Here is a 15,511-nt window from a genome sequence, read left to right as displayed (position 1 = left end):
AAATATTGTATTTAATACAATACTTGCATCGACGTCATTTAGTGTATACAGATAATTAAAAATACTATACTAGTGGCCTCTACTGAAATGCTTTTATTAATGACATCTTTTTAAAAAATACAAAACGAAAATTAATTTATACTTGATTTTGTTGTCAAAAGTCTATGATATAAATTGTTAAAAAACTCTGTATGATATAATTTTAAAGTGCCAAAGTTTTCATAAAGCGCAAAAATAAAGGATACCAAAAAGGTTTTACATCTAATAAATTCCACTGTCATATCAAAAGAATATTGGACATTTAATCATTTTATAGGATTCCACTAGACCCAGGTCTGGACTTTTCTTTACTTGGCAGAAACTTTTCACTTATTATACAGAAATTCAACATTGATCTAAAATTAGAGGGGCAAACGGCAATTCCCGCTTACAAATTTTTCAGAATAAAAATTTATTATTGAGAACCACTATACTTATGAGAATGAGATAACCATATTCATTCGATTCGTTTACTTGTAACCTTGCTTTGTTCATGATAATAACCTAACGGATCGATATTGGCATTGAAGTGCAGAAAGACATAACAATTTAACAACAAAACAACGTATTTATTGACCATTCAAAAATCATATCAGATAAACTAGTACATGTAAATAATATAACTATCACTACAATTAACCCACATATCCTCCCTGTCCTGGCCTAGGATATCCATTGTTATTGATGCAAATGTTTTGGGGACATCCCAGACATCTGACTCCATTGAAGGATGTAATGACTTCCTTTCTGCATTCTGGTTCGATGAATACTGCGGCACAAAATATATTCGGGCAGGGCCTTAGATCGTGTCCAGGGTTGGGTCCGAGGACGTCTGCGACGGACAAGATATTAATGATAATAATAGTAATAATAATTTAACAATAATATTAAAAATTTTACTTTTTGCTAGATTAATGAATAAAGATTAAAGAATATAAGTCAATGAACATCTGTATCAATTTAGTTGTGTGTGTGTGTTTTAGTTTTTGTTTGGTTTTTTTTTATGAGGATTATTTTAGTTTAGCATCAAGAGGCCAATCAATCCGGAGAGATATACCTGGACAACAAACTGCAAAGTTCCTTCCTCGGTTACATCTGAATCCACTTGGACAACTCTGTCTGTCACAGCTTACAGCGTTACCGCCAAGTTGGAATGGGTTTCCAGAACGACATGGATTGTTTCCTGCAAATAAAAATGATAAAGAGTCAAAAATTATTTCAAAGAGATAATAACATATGTAGTGTAATACATTCCGTTTGATGTACATGTATTTCTAGTTATATGAATTAATTTCGATAATGAATTCTGAAAAAAAAATTAATTCAAAAAATAACATTCAATATTTTTTTAGTACTGGAAAGGGTTCGTAAAACTTTGGCTTTTTATAATTCTTTTACAGAGCCGGAACGAAATTTTAAAATCCAAAAGATGTAACGTTCAAGTCAGAATTTCATTCGTATTTCGTTCATTGTCTGTACTTATACAGAATTATATATGCTGACACATTATTAGTATAACAAAGTGACTTCTCAAATGTTCAATTGTAGCTTAACTTACATCAACGTAACAAAAAAGAACTGTAAGAAAAAGCCAACTTCAAACAAAAACACCACAACAAAACATATTCCTAGAAAATACATAAGTTCAAAAACACTAAAACTTTTAAAATAACAGCAAAACAGATGCTCACTTAAACAACAAGGCCCAGGCTCGTCAGCTGGCCCAAATAAACAGACGAAGCCCGCAGCGCACTGTTGATTGCCGAGGAAATTGGTACACAGTCCCTGTTGATTTAGCTGAAGACCGAATCGACAGGGGATTGGGGATTGGGGAATGGGGGGGAATGGTCCAGGGTTGGGGTCGGGGAAAGGTTCAATAATTGGTGTGACTGGTCCACCGCGCCGGCGATATGGATCTAAAAAAAAAAATGAAAAATACAAGTAAAGTCAAGCTGGTTACATGGTAGACGAGGTCATATTTTGAATATACATCGATGAAATTTCATATGTACCAGTTATTTATATTGAAAAAGGCGGATTAAAACTGATAATGCTTGTCAATTATATATACTTGTGCATACTATTAACTGGGTTTTTTTAAAATTCATAAATGATACTGTTTTAAAATATAATTATTTAACATCCCCTCCTTAAAAACATTGAAATGATAAATGTTACCTTTCAAATCAAACACACAAACAATCGAAAGAATTTTTATACCACATCAAAATCATTTAACAGATAATGATTTGAGAAATCGTTTAATATCATTCCGCTATTTTAAAGAATCTAACTATTTAGTGATAAATCTTTGAACAACAAAATATTGAACCAGAAGTAAAATGAATGGCGATAAACTTACTTCCATAGGTTCTGGCTTCCAGACCAGACGAGAGACAGAGAACAACACAAGCTAGTGTAACGGCGTTCATTTTAAACAGGTATTGCTGCTAGAGAAACCAAACCTATATTTATACAAACTTTTAAGTCATTCCGACTTTTGATTTGCTTACAAATACTGCAAATTAATATTTAAAAAACCTGAAGGTTGTCTATTACTCATTTAAGAGTTGACATGTCAATTAACATAAAGACAAATATAGGATTGGTGGAGAGTAGTGACGTCATCTTGCTTGACCTTCGTGAACTTTGAATTGCGTATTTAACCTAAAAAGCCCACAACTAAATAAATTGATATAATTTTTTTAATTTTTCTTTTTGTTGAGGCATATTTTGTCTGTTTAAATATTCAAACGAATTGCGTTATATTTGCTTTGGAATATGTATCATTATAGAGACAATATAAATGGTACTGGAATTTTTTTTTACTAAGTACAGAGGTTCTCTCTTTTCCGATCTGCTTAGCATGCAAATATCCATCCATATTGCTTAACAATTAATCACCACATGTACAGCTGCTGAAATTATTTAGTATTAATTATATTCACCGCCAATTGTATCAGAAGTCAGAAGAAAAAAACCTATTTCCTTATTTCAAAATGCTTAAAGAAATGGAGAGAAACGTTGAGTAATTGAGTAATAGGGATAAACCTTGGAGATACATGTTTTATCATAGATCAAATTGATTCTGTTCAGAAGTAAAAGTGTACATGAAGAGGGATGTTAAAATTTTTTACGAGCAGTCTAGCTACGCGTAGAAAATCTAATGTCATCAATTAACTCTCTCCCATTTTTATTTTTTTGAAAAAGCTTATTTTCCGAGTCAGCGTTTATTTTCTGAATTTAAAAGTAAACAACAGCGCCATTAATCTTACCTTACAGCAGTATATTGTTTATTCCTGAAACACTCTCAACAAATGCCACCAACAGAGAACAACATTATACATGTACATTATATCTGGTCTTGCGGTTCATTTCAGAAACAAGGAGAAAAAGATGCATGTTTTAGAAATGCTACATCGGTTTTGTGTTCCCTGGCGCGCAGTTGATTAACATATATTTGGGGAATTTAATATAACCTTGTATAAAATGATTTAATCTACATGTATATGTACCTTTTACAAAGAATATCATACAAATGTACATTTCCAATTTTTTTTTCTGCAGAACGATATATTCAATATATAAAAAAATTGTTAATTTAATATTCACATACATTCATAAAAAAATCTTTCAAACGTTGGAATTGGACGTAATTAATTTTCCTGTTTGTCATAATTAAGGTTACACAATCAAATATCAAGGTGTTCACGTGGTTTTAATTAGCCAGAAACTACTAGAGCATGGCACGTGTAAGTAGATTGAAATGTTTGAATTGAACTTACATTTTCAACATTTGTAAGTACTAGGCATTAAGGATTGTTTGATTTTAACATAGACATTGTATAACATTTTCATATTCGACAGGATTAAAAACACATTTTGATGGATTAAAAGTCTTTCATTAATATGCAATTTTCATGATAATTTCAGTGATTTGTTTATTAGGCTACATACCAATTTTTATACAACATTAAAAGACTAAAGGACATGATTTAAAATAAATTTCATACATTGATCGTCAAGTTTACGTGTAATATGACCTATTCTGAATAAATATTTGATTTCCAAATAAGGGATTTTTGTATCAATGTGTCTGCCATCTGAATTACACTTTTGTGCCTGTTAAAAGTACATGTATTAGAAACCCGATTCGCCTGTACATAAACGCAATAAATTTTAAACATATGAAGATAACCAAGTTAAATGTTAACACACAAAGACTGACAACGTTTAGTTTGCACTAAATCACCTCCATGTTTCTTATGGCAAAATTAGGAGAAAGGTAAAGCAGTTTTCTATTACTAGAGTATCTTAAGAGAAAAAAGAAGTCACACGAGAGCTGAACGGTGAAATGTTGAATAGGTCCCGATCAGTAAAAACGTGTACAATTAGCAAACCTTTTTGTATAACTTTAGAGCATAGCAAACTGTGTATTAACATCATGTCAGGAAAACCAAAACCCTCCTTTAAAAATTTCAATAAAAAACAGATCTTGTGCATTTTTTTTTTTTTAACCTTACAAGTGTTAACTGACTTTTACAGACATCCAACACTTGTACGACGAAAGCTGTGATAGAACCAGAAAGTTGTTAAACATAAAAAACAATGTTTAATCAGACCTCATAAATGTATACATTTAGATGAATGTTACTAAAGCAATAACCGTAAATAAGACTTAATTTTCTCTTAACTATTTTTTTTTATCCCACTGCTTTTTTAAATCAGATGAAAATGTTATTAAAATAATAATGTGCCGGAGCGAAAATTTTGACAGTCCATGATTGTAAACTTACCAAATGTAATCTATTAATTTATTGTTGTTTTACAGATGTTACAAAAATTGATCTTTTCACAGCCATGAATAAAATGTATACACAGTATGTACAACTCATGTGGGTTGTCTTATATGTAGGAAAATCAAGCATCATGCATGTAGTTTTATGATTTGCGTAAGTCAGTGAAAAATACAAATTCAATTTGTCCAAGAGTGGAGAGGTATAGTTAATAAACTAATAAAATGTATTAATTATTGAACTCTAAAAACAAATTTCAATTTAGAAAGTATTTTTATGTCGTCTAGAGATCTACAAATCACAAAATTTCGAACCTGTAACCGTCAATTTTCAATGGAAACAGGTAAATGGAATAATATTGATAAAAATCTAAATAAATGTAGAATGTGTTATCGTAAGAGCGTAGGGGTGAATTTCATCACATTTTAAAGTATACACATCTCGCAAACGATTGAAAAAAGTTTTTGTCCAAGAGATCCTATGAATTTCCCAATATTATAAAGTTTAAGGAGTTGATGAATACTCATTCATTCATTCATCTTTTATTTCCTCCATTATGGAGATTAGAATAATACAAACAACAAGTAAATTACAGTCAACGAGTCAAAATTATAAAATGAAGATATGTATGTACATATAAGTAGTGATAAGGAATGAAGTTACATGTAGGGATGAGATTATTTACATCTATTTTGAATGTAAGAAAGTTTTAAATAAGTTGATGGGGTGGGAGCTGTGAATTGAGCTACCCAAGGAGTCTGTTATAGACCGCGCAAGAAGTCACAACATGTCTTGAGTTCAATTTCCTAAACTCTATTTCCTCCGCTTGAGAAAGAACTGTCAGTGTTTGTTTTCCTAGGAGTATTAGGAAAAGGTCGTCTTCCGGAAGGCCGCTGAGTTCCGCTTCCAGGTGTACGGTAAAAGACCTTGTCAACGAGTTCCACCAATTGGAATGCTGTATTGTTAATGCCGGACAAGAGATGGTAGCGTGCGAAAATACGTCGGTAACAAAATGTCCACACAACACACAAGCTATCGAAGTCTGTAGAGGTTTGGAAGCTATGAGTTTGAAAGTAAATTTGAGGTTTTGAATTTCACTATATGAATTGATGTATTGCCACATAATAAATGGATTAGAGGTGCTGAAAACAGCATTAAAGCGAAAGAAGTCCGGATCGTATGCTGTTCGTTCGATTCGTTGTAGAGTTTGGTGTGTATAGACAGATGAGCGTACAGTCGATTTCCAGGCGGATTTTGACGGGAATAATCCATCCGAAAGTCATGTATTCAGGTAATCTGTAAGTTGATAGGTCTGGAGAAGTTGTAGGACGTCAGGAATAAAGCCCATCTGGGTCTCACTTAGGTTGTACAGGAAGGAGAACAGGCGTGAGGTAAAGATCTTTTCGGGAAGGAATTCAGTGTTCATCCGGCAAAGTCTTCCTAAAAAGAGGAGTTTTCTAGTATCAATTTCTGCCTTGATTGGTAGAATGTTCATGTATTGCTCGACTATATCTGATCTGGTAGGTTTTGGTAGGTTAAAGATCTGCTTGCAGATTCCGTGTTGGAGAGAGTTAAGACGTCTAACGTCTTCTTTAGTCATGTGGTTCCAGGTTTCACACCCGTACTAAATACTAAAAAAGGCTATATAACCTACTATATTTACACTTTTTCAATTTTTATTACATAAACATGTACTAATGATTCTTGCATGTTTCTTTGTTCATTTTGTATATATGTGTGTTAAATATGAACCTTATATACCAGTGAACTGGTCTTGAGTGAATAAAGAATGGAGGAATGATCGAGACTGTTTTCACTACATATATGTCCTTTCCGATATAGTTCATTTTATCAAATAAAATATACAACATGACTATGACTGGATGCCATGTCTAACAGATATAGCGGGATAAATTCAGTCCTGCGACACCTGATGCAAATCTCGGGCATTTCCAGTAGCTGCTTTTCCGCTTGTCAGAAAGGCTTTAGGCGTGGTAAAAGTAGCATCATCCTATCAAACATTACTCAAAAGCGCAGTCTGTGCTTTTGTTTATTCAACACAGCAAGTTGCTTCAGGGTAAATTGCAAGGTACAATACATGCAATAGATAACCTCCATGTAAGCTAAAAGGTCTAAAGAAAATTAAAAAATAAAAATAATAAACACCCGCCCACCCCCCAGTAAAAAACCAGGGCGTACAAAAACACCAAAATCAATTGAAAAATACACGTACAGATTCTATTTGACCAAATAACAAATGTTTTATAAAAATTTCTGTAGACCGTTCCTTAAATAAGGGTAAAAAATGAGTTATTTAAAATTACAAGATGTTATGTGATGTTGGAATGCCTTTTAAAAATGTTTTCAGTTTCAAGCAGTAACCGGTGGTTTAGCATCTCATTCAACCTTTAAAATGGTCGGCCCTGACATACATGTACGATACAGATGGAAACAGTGCTCTTCCCAAACCAATACTCTAAAGGAGAGCATGTACATGCTAGTTCAAATGGGCGAGAGTACACATTGAAGAAACTAGTCATCATTTGAGTGAACTACTAAACGAAAGTTTATTGCGATTTTGTGCAAAGAAATTTAATGTTGCTTCAATCATTTTCTGAAAAGCTGGTAGCTTTGGATGAATAGAAAGCGTTAATTGAGTATAACAAAGTCGACTTAAACCCAAGTGTATTCATAAAATGTTCAATGTCTGTTTATTACTGTTATCAGCAGGTGAAACAAAGGAACGTTACGGTAATAATAATCTCCATCTTCCCTCAGGCGGTAACTGATACAGTGAAACAATCTGCTCCACAAATTAATCATTGTCGCACGGTTAGGCCATTAATGGAGATTAGATATAGGTGGGACGTAGTTGCGGACGAAAGTGGACAACACAACATGTCGAATAATTCGTCCCAATATGGCGAGGATGGAGATACTTGTTCTAATTCACCAATATGTCCAAGCATCGTCATTCTTGCTACTTGTGTGTCACTGGTTGGAATCATTGCCAATGGAGCCGTTCTTGCCACCATCTTTCGGACAAGGCGCCTACACAAACCCGTCTTTATGGGATTTGCAGCTCTTGCGCTGGCAGATTTTCTTTATTTGATTTTCAATACCTTTTTTGTTCATTTACACTGGTTCTTTCCGGATAACAAAGGGAGTGAAACAGCGGCTAACGTCTTAAGTGTTATTGTTGTGACTAGTGCTTTTTCCTCAGCATCTCACGTGACCTTCCTGTCGGTCCAGCAGTATTTTATGATCGCGCATCCTCTATCAAGTCTGGCCAAGCAGACCAACAGAACTGTTTTCATTGCGTCTCTGACAGTTTGGATCGTTTGTACCATCCCGTCGTCCTTCTATATCTATGCTGTGAGAATAAGCAACGACCCTGCACTTGGTCGGCTGGTCAATTTTAGTGTCACCATTATCGTCACTTTTTTGCCGATTATCATTATTTTGATTTGCCATTTTCTAAAACTAAAGGCTTTGAGGGAGTCCGTGATGAATAATAGACAATCAACACGTGACAGAATGTCAAAGGTCGTGTCGGTCGTCATCTTGACGTATCTCGTGACGACACTTCCTATAAATATACACGATACGATCAAACTGGCAGGGAAGATAGAACTATCGACAGCTTATTTCGTGATATACAGAATAGCATTTATCTTACTTCACTTGAACTTTACAATCAATCCTTTTATTTACTTCTTATTTACTCCACAGTGCCGACGAATTTTAATGATGGTCAAATGTTTCCCATGCTACAAAAGAAGCGAGGAAATTCACTCCAGACAGACAGGAAGTACTCTGTTGTCACATGACCACAGCGTGGGAAGACATGACACTAACGTATGCCATACGGCCATGTGAACTCTTACACTTGTAAGACAGCAATTGTAAAATAGCTAGCCGTTGGGCAATAAATAACTTAACACAATGAATCTCATTTTTTTTTTTCAAAGACGATAGAGTAAAAAGAATAAACCATAAATATAATGCAATGAGTACAACTGTATTTCAATATCATAGATCAATGCTATCAACTTCTTTTTGTGTTAATTAGAAAAGAAAATTGAAGAGATCATGAATCATCACAAAATCAATTCAACATTACTTTCGTTGGTTTTGATTATTAAAAAATATATGTAATCTGATATCATAATTATTATGTCAAAATCACTAAGGACTCACCATCATGATGCATACAAGATCATGTACATGTGCAAATCTGCTGAAATGTCTTCATTAAATAAAATGAAATTGAGTATGATCATAAAGAACAATAATGTACATGAGCCATTTAGTTTGCATGTATAGTAAAAAACATAACGTCAATCACAAATCAGCTTTTGTTTGCCAACAGACTTCAATTTTGCTTTGGTGGTTTTGGTAAGGTGTTCATATATTTACATATGATTGACAGCATGACTTCATCAGCCCCACCTCCAATAGACAACAGACGGAAATCTCTGCAATGAACAACAACACTAGCTACAGATTTTCAATAAGACATGCTTCACATCAAGTCACTGCATTAATTTAACATTTCAGGGTTTGGTATGCATACACACTACTCTACCCAAGGCTTAAACATGGCGTTCAGGAGATCAGGTCACATATTATCTATGTTAAAGCTATATCTGAGAAAAATTATAACAAAATATCAGATAACTGTAAAAATGCTACCAAAAACTTATAAGCTTTGGCTTTTTTGGCCAATAAAACCAAACTAACAAAGTACCAACAGTGAAAACAATATCTTTGATTTTAATCTATAGTTTCTTTGGTCTTTCAGCAATGAAGATATAATCTGCCTATAAATACACAAATGGTTAATTAATTGTGTATACCATGTATCTGTGAATTCCCAGTCTCAAATTCTAAACTTTATTTGTTCTTTGAGTACAGGTACTTACTGTACCATCAGCACATAAATATAAAAAACAGGTGATTATTTGTGCATACCTGTAGAACCTGCTTACTAGGACCTCGTTAGTGAAGCCCATCCCTCCCCAGAACTGGAGACAGGAGTCTGTGACCTCCCGAGCCAGGCGCCCTGCCTTCAGCTTACACATGGAGGCTAGTCTTGTTACATCCTGTCCGCTAACGTAGTCGCCTACAAAAGAACAGTTGTCAATTACCACCCTACGAGTTATCAGATGTAAATTTCTTCTGTAATAGTAACACACACAAATAACATTGAAGTAATGAAAAGATACATCAATATTTAAAATGATTCCCAAGTAAATGTCTTTAATAACCTTAAAAATATTCTTCTGTTCAACTATAACAGACTGAATTTACATTTAGATAACAGTCAAGCACTAATACTATCAGTTAACTTACTTCAATTTATTTAATGTGATGATAAATCACTGAATGTAAAAGAAATTTTGCAAAATTACTTTTGATTGCAAAAAAAACCCAACCCAGTAGCATATCTCAATTACATGTATACATCCATTGCATTTCTTTATTCATTGACTGGTAAATAAAGCAAACTTCCCTCTCCCACAAAAAATTAACATTATCTTACAAAATAGCTTGATGTTTTTAGTGTAAAAGAAATTATTCCTCACTCTATCATAAATATTTCCATACTGGTACCCTTATGTACAGTAATACATACCCACACTACGGTAGATCAGCGACCTGAGACACTCCACCTCCGTGGACAGTTCTGCTAGCCTGAAGTGTATGGTCTGGTTGTTTAGGAGAGGTGAGCCAAAAACCTTCCTCTGTCTGCAGTAATCAGCAGTTGATGCGATCAAATTATCAAGGGGCTGCACAGCTATAAAATGAAACCATTAAGCAAATTTAAAAAAACGCCACATTACTATTTGAAATTAACAACAGAACAATATCTATTAATATAAAAAAAAAAAATTATGTGATTGTTACATTTCACCAAAATGATATTTTCCAGGTGGTTTTTATTTAATGAATTGTACAGAATTATGAAATCAATACGATGAGGGACATCTAATTTGACTGATGTATGACACCTGTTACTTACTGGCAGCTGCTCCATATAGTCGCTCTTCCTGGAATTGCAGCATCTGGTACGTGAACCCCATCCCCTCCTCCCCGATTACATGATCCTGAGGAACCCGTACATCCTCAAAGTAAATCTGGGCAGTGTCAGAACACCTCATGCCCATCTTGTCAATCTTTTTTGCAACGGTGATTCCTGCAATATAAATTAAAGTTGTACATGGAGCTTAAATATTAAAACTTTTAACAATCTGATGGTTATCAGAAAATTACTTACTGGTACTGTACCAGTTATCGGCAAAGACCAGTTATCGGCTAAACTGAGAGTTCGGGTTTATAGCACGCGACAATCCAAGATTTTTTAATTCAGTCGTCTTTTTCGAATAAAGAAAAGTAAGTTTGCTTGAAAACTTTCTTGAATATGTTTTATACATGAGCTTAAACGATCATTGTTTACCGCTGATTTTACATCTTTGCACTTTCAGCAGTGGGGGGAGTGACGTAATAAGTTAAAAATAGAATATTACCTCTTTGTGATACGTTATTATATCCCTCCTTCGATTTGACATATAAAATCAATACATTTAACATGTATAAACAAAAGGAATTCACGAATTTCCGAGAGATTCGTAGTGCAATTGAACGCCTGATTGCACAATTATGTATTGAATAGTATACAATTTGGTGTATTACCGTATGATAATAAACGATTTTATGAGTTTTGTTTATAATATATCATGACCCCGAATACTTTAGTCTTACCTCACAAGGGGCATAATTCAAACTACATTTAGCAGAGTATAAAATCAACATGAACACGGATTTTTACTATGTTATTATCACGAAGCCAATAACTGGTACAGTAAATCGTAAAAACTCGGCAAATTCGGGGCGTGCTTAAAAGCACAAAACAAGATGTTTTGGGTTCTAAATAACAGATTGATAAATAAGGAGTTCACTTTTTAAAGTATGTCAAGTTTTATCCAAAAATATCAAGAAATAAGGAATTACGAAAAGAAAACGTTAAATTTTAGCCGATAACTGGTACAGTGCCAGTAAACATGCAAATAATAAATCTATCTGACAGGGAGTTTCCTCACTTCAAATATCTGATTTGTTCATGAGGCGACATATTTATGTTGTTCATACTTATAATAAAGAAGACATATAATTTAGTTCACATGGGGACAAATGACATCATACCTGGTAAGTTCATTGGGAGACAGATGAGTGACTTGTTCCTGTGTGCTGGACCCTCACTAGTGTTTGCCAGGAGACACATCCAATCTGCCTGGGCTCCGTTAGTGATCCACATTTTTCCACCATTGATAATGTAATCTCCATCCTTTTTAACAGCTGTAGTTTTCACACCTACCAAGTAAAATGAATATAAGGAAACAAAAATACAACAAAAAGAGAAATTTAGCAAATTGAACAAATGCATATATAAAACTATACAGGTAAATTGACTTACTAGCCACATCTGATCCTCCCCCGACCTCACTGACCCCAATACAGGACACAAAATCACCAGATATAGATGGAGCTAGAAACTCTCTCTTGAGTTTGTCACTGCCAAATCTAAATTTATGATGAGATTTCGGATATCGATGAAAACTTCTTGTCATTTATATTAATGTAATACCTCCAATTATTGATCATTATGCATGTATTAGTGAAACACTATGAACCAGACAATAATTAAGTTTCATGAAATAAATTTTGACCTTCTGTTTGGCCACCAACAAGACAATGACCTTTTGGCATTTCATATTAATATTTTAAAAAATAAGGTCAAGATTATATTTATTTTCAGATAGACCCAAAACAAGATTTTCCAACCTCAGAACATTAAACATCTTTACATGTAATTGCTAGACCTTGGAAATAAACAAGTAAAACTGATTGACACATGGACTATAAAAAAACCTCATTTACAGCTATCGTAAGACTTTATGTACCAAAGACAAGTGCATGACTGAGGGTAATACAAAAGAAGACCATTTTAAAATCAATTTGCTACAGACAATGAAAAGTGAATACTTGGCCAGTGCTGGAGTTGACATGTCGGTCTGAACACCGATAGCCATAGGAACACCACCACAGTTAATGTTGCCTAATTCTTCTGCTAAAGCCACACTGTAGGTGTAGTCCAGGCCCAAACCTCCATATTCTGAAATAATGAACGCTCCATAGATAATTTGTTAATCCAGCACATCTCTTGATTACCGTACATCTGGTTATTTTCGCATGTCACAAAATTTGCGAAAATGGGGAAAATGTGTATCATTTTAAATTTGTGCCAGTCATTTTTCGCAATTTAAAAAGTTTCTTATAGAAAATAATACAAAACATAATTTCTGCATATGAAAAAATTTGTGATTTAAAAGACATCGCGAGAAAAGTGAAAATTAGATCATTGGAAAATTTACCGGATGTACGGTATTCAAGGAAATAGTGATTTTTTAAGTAGTAAATTAATTAATGAAAAGGTAAAATGATTTCACTCATTATTTTTTCTCCCTAATATAAAGGTACATTTGATGCTTACCTGTGGGTTTGGTGACACCAAGAAGACCCGCATTTCCCAAAGTTTTGAACACTTTCTTGGCAGGAAACTGCCCCTCTTGTTCCCATTGGTCAACATACGGATTGATCTCCTTGTCAATTATCTAATATGTATAAATTAAAAAAAAGGTTAAAACCAATAGGAATAACCTCATGAAAAAGTAAATTTGCATAAATTCAAGTAAGTCAACTACTGCATTTGTTGTTAGATTCAGACTTGCTTAATGAAAATTTTACTTCAACATGCAGTAAATTGTTATAATCTGTATCTTAATCTATTTAACAGTGTTTAATGCTTTATATGCTTCGGTTGATTTCCTGGGATTTATTGTGAATTATCCTACTTTGCGTTGCAAATGACTGCTGATGAAAATAAATACGATTGTTTTAAGTGTGTAAGCACTGTGATCATCATCAACAGATCAAAGTGCACCAATAACAAATTCCGTGCCTTTTTCAATGTATCTCGCAATTGCTGGTGTTCCTCTGTAAATAATCCGTTTGAATTATCACTCGATTTCTTCCGTTCAACGTGAGTTGAACATAGTCTTTTACTTTGTCTCCCTAATTTCACAAAATTTCTACTAGGCCTAACGATCTTGTTCAACAACATATTTGTTGACATCTTGTATAATATCGGGAACGAACACTGAATAACGAACCCGATGTTTGTTCTCTCTCTCTCTCTCTCTCTCTCTCTCGCTCTCTCGCTCTCTCTCATTGATTCGTTAAATCGAATATTGAATTAGAATTTGAAATACTTATCAGATACTTATCAAATTGAGGCCATCCCATCCCATCGAAACACTTATAAATGTCACCGACACAAATTAATTAAATTTTTAATTCAATGAGTTTGGTGCTTAAAAACTGTTTAAAAATCAATACAAGCAAGACCAAAGTTGTTATTTTCGACATAAGTGGTCACCTTATTAATGAAAAACTCACTTTTTGAAAATTCATATATGGAATGATTTAAATATTTCTATATTATAGCCGCCCGCCGTATAACTATGTCCTCCTATGGCTCATTCAAAGAAGCAAGATTTGATCTATATTATAAAGTTCTTACACCTCTTTCAAACTATGCAAAGACCTAAACTAATCCTAAAAACATTTTTACATCTTTTTGATCATACAATAAACTAAAGCTATAGCATTATATGTGGTTGTGAAATCTGGGGAACACATATATATTACATCACGCATACACGAAAAAGACAAGCATTTATGTGATATTTTTAAAACTAGGGAAGTGAAAGACTTAAATATCAAATTTTGTAAATATGTATTAGCAGCTGAGAAAAAAAGTACAAATATTGCAATTATTTTCTGAATTCGAACTGGGACGAAATCATTTGTATTTTTCAATACTTTGTAATTTTAAGCATCTTTAATATTATACTGGTATATGTTCGAATTAAGTGCAGAATCATCCCTGTTATACAATGCGTCTAAAGAAAATATTATTATTAGTCTATCCAACGTTAACTGTTGGTACAAAAGTGTAGTCTTTTTCAGTCAGAAAATTAACAGTACTGGGCAAAGAATTCCTTCAGGAAGAATCAAAACATGTTTATTATGTAACCAAAATTGTGTAAAAGACAAGTGTCACGTCTTACTGATTGTCCAATATATAAAGAAGAAAGAAATACAAATTTTTATTTGATCTCAATAACAAAAATTTTATGTTATTAACAAAGATTGAAAGACTAAATATAATTTATCTGGTTGATATCAATGAAGACAGAACAATAATTAGAAAGTTAAGTGAATTTCTAATTAATGCTTTCAAGAAGAAAAGGCAGAATACTTTGAGATTTAAGTGAACTAGTGAAACACTTAATACATTTCATGATATCATCTTTATATTTGCATTAGCTATTTTCTGACTACATACAGTTTTGTATATAGATATGTATATTGTTGATATATTAATGTAAATATGTATCAACATGATTTACCCAACTGCTGCACTTTCATATACATGTATGCATGAGTATGGACTACTCTGTATGTGAAATCTCTCATTTAGGAATTTCTCTCTAAAATTGTGAACTTGCATAATCTCTTGGCCCAAACAGAAATCACATATCTTATCTTAT

The 15,511-nt window shown here is 33.4% G+C and overlaps 3 protein-coding genes across 5 annotated transcripts; 1 reads left to right on the top strand and 2 right to left on the bottom strand.

Moving 5' to 3' along the window:
- Positions 1–593: 593 nt before the first annotated feature.
- Positions 594–3,398, bottom strand: LOC128160352 (uncharacterized). 3 transcript variants are annotated; one of them, XM_052823672.1, is made up of 5 exons: positions 3,315–3,398; positions 2,402–2,504; positions 1,731–1,955; positions 1,097–1,222; positions 594–871 (listed from the first exon to the last, which is right to left on the bottom strand). In XM_052823672.1, the coding sequence occupies exons 2-5, from the start codon at positions 2,469–2,471 to the stop codon at positions 675–677; spliced, it is 618 nt and encodes a 205-aa protein (XP_052679632.1). In that variant the 5' UTR covers positions 2,472–2,504; positions 3,315–3,398; the 3' UTR covers positions 594–674. The 3 variants fall into 3 exon arrangements, with proteins under 3 accessions (XP_052679632.1, XP_052679626.1, XP_052679640.1); XM_052823666.1 differs by having other exon boundaries at positions 2,402–2,489; positions 3,315–3,380; XM_052823680.1 differs by having other exon boundaries at positions 2,402–2,486; positions 3,315–3,374.
- A 4,049-nt stretch (positions 3,399–7,447) lies between these two features.
- LOC128167205 (trace amine-associated receptor 8-like) lies at positions 7,448–8,775 on the top strand. Its single transcript, XM_052832783.1, has one exon. The coding sequence runs from the start codon at positions 7,539–7,541 to the stop codon at positions 8,712–8,714; it is 1,176 nt and encodes a 391-aa protein (XP_052688743.1). The 5' UTR covers positions 7,448–7,538; the 3' UTR covers positions 8,715–8,775.
- A 15-nt stretch (positions 8,776–8,790) lies between these two features.
- Positions 8,791–14,058, bottom strand: LOC128167196 (probable acyl-CoA dehydrogenase 6). The gene is made up of 9 exons (XM_052832776.1): positions 13,858–14,058; positions 13,390–13,510; positions 12,882–13,011; positions 12,313–12,419; positions 12,042–12,209; positions 10,861–11,034; positions 10,474–10,635; positions 9,810–9,960; positions 8,791–9,313 (listed from the first exon to the last, which is right to left on the bottom strand). The coding sequence occupies exons 1-9, from the start codon at positions 14,029–14,031 to the stop codon at positions 9,211–9,213; spliced, it is 1,290 nt and encodes a 429-aa protein (XP_052688736.1). The 5' UTR covers positions 14,032–14,058; the 3' UTR covers positions 8,791–9,210.
- Positions 14,059–15,511: the final 1,453 nt, after the last annotated feature.

This window comes from Crassostrea angulata, chromosome 1, assembly GCF_025612915.1.
Source record: "Crassostrea angulata isolate pt1a10 chromosome 1, ASM2561291v2, whole genome shotgun sequence".
NCBI lineage: Eukaryota > Metazoa > Mollusca > Bivalvia > Ostreida > Ostreidae > Magallana > Magallana angulata.
Note: the sequence above shows the minus strand (reverse complement) of the source record. Positions and strands in the feature narration are given on the sequence as shown.

Bases quoted from the DNA above. Each gene is read 5' to 3' on its own strand.
- LOC128160352 (XM_052823672.1), bottom strand. From the start codon at position 2,471: ATGAACGCCGTTACACTAGCTTGTGTTGTTCTCTGTCTCTCGTCTGGT. The intron at 1,223-1,730 runs GTGAGCATCTGT...TTTTATTTGCAG, and splicing joins GCCTGGGCCTTGTTGTTTAA to GAAACAATCCATGTCGTTCT. The intron at 872-1,096 runs GTATATCTCTCC...TGTCCGTCGCAG, and splicing joins CTTTGCAGTTTGTTGTCCAG to ACGTCCTCGGACCCAACCCT.
- LOC128167205 (XM_052832783.1), top strand. From the start codon at position 7,539: ATGTCTGTTTATTACTGTTATCAGCAGGTGAAACAAAGGAACGTTACG.
- LOC128167196 (XM_052832776.1), bottom strand. From the start codon at position 14,031: ATGTCAACAAATATGTTGTTGAACAAGATCGTTAGGCCTAGTAGAAAT. The intron at 12,210-12,312 runs GTAAGTCAATTT...TTTACTTGGTAG, and splicing joins GGGAGGATCAGATGTGGCTA to GTGTGAAAACTACAGCTGTT. The intron at 9,961-10,473 runs GTATGTATTACT...GTTCTTTTGTAG, and splicing joins GCTGATCTACCGTAGTGTGG to GCGACTACGTTAGCGGACAG.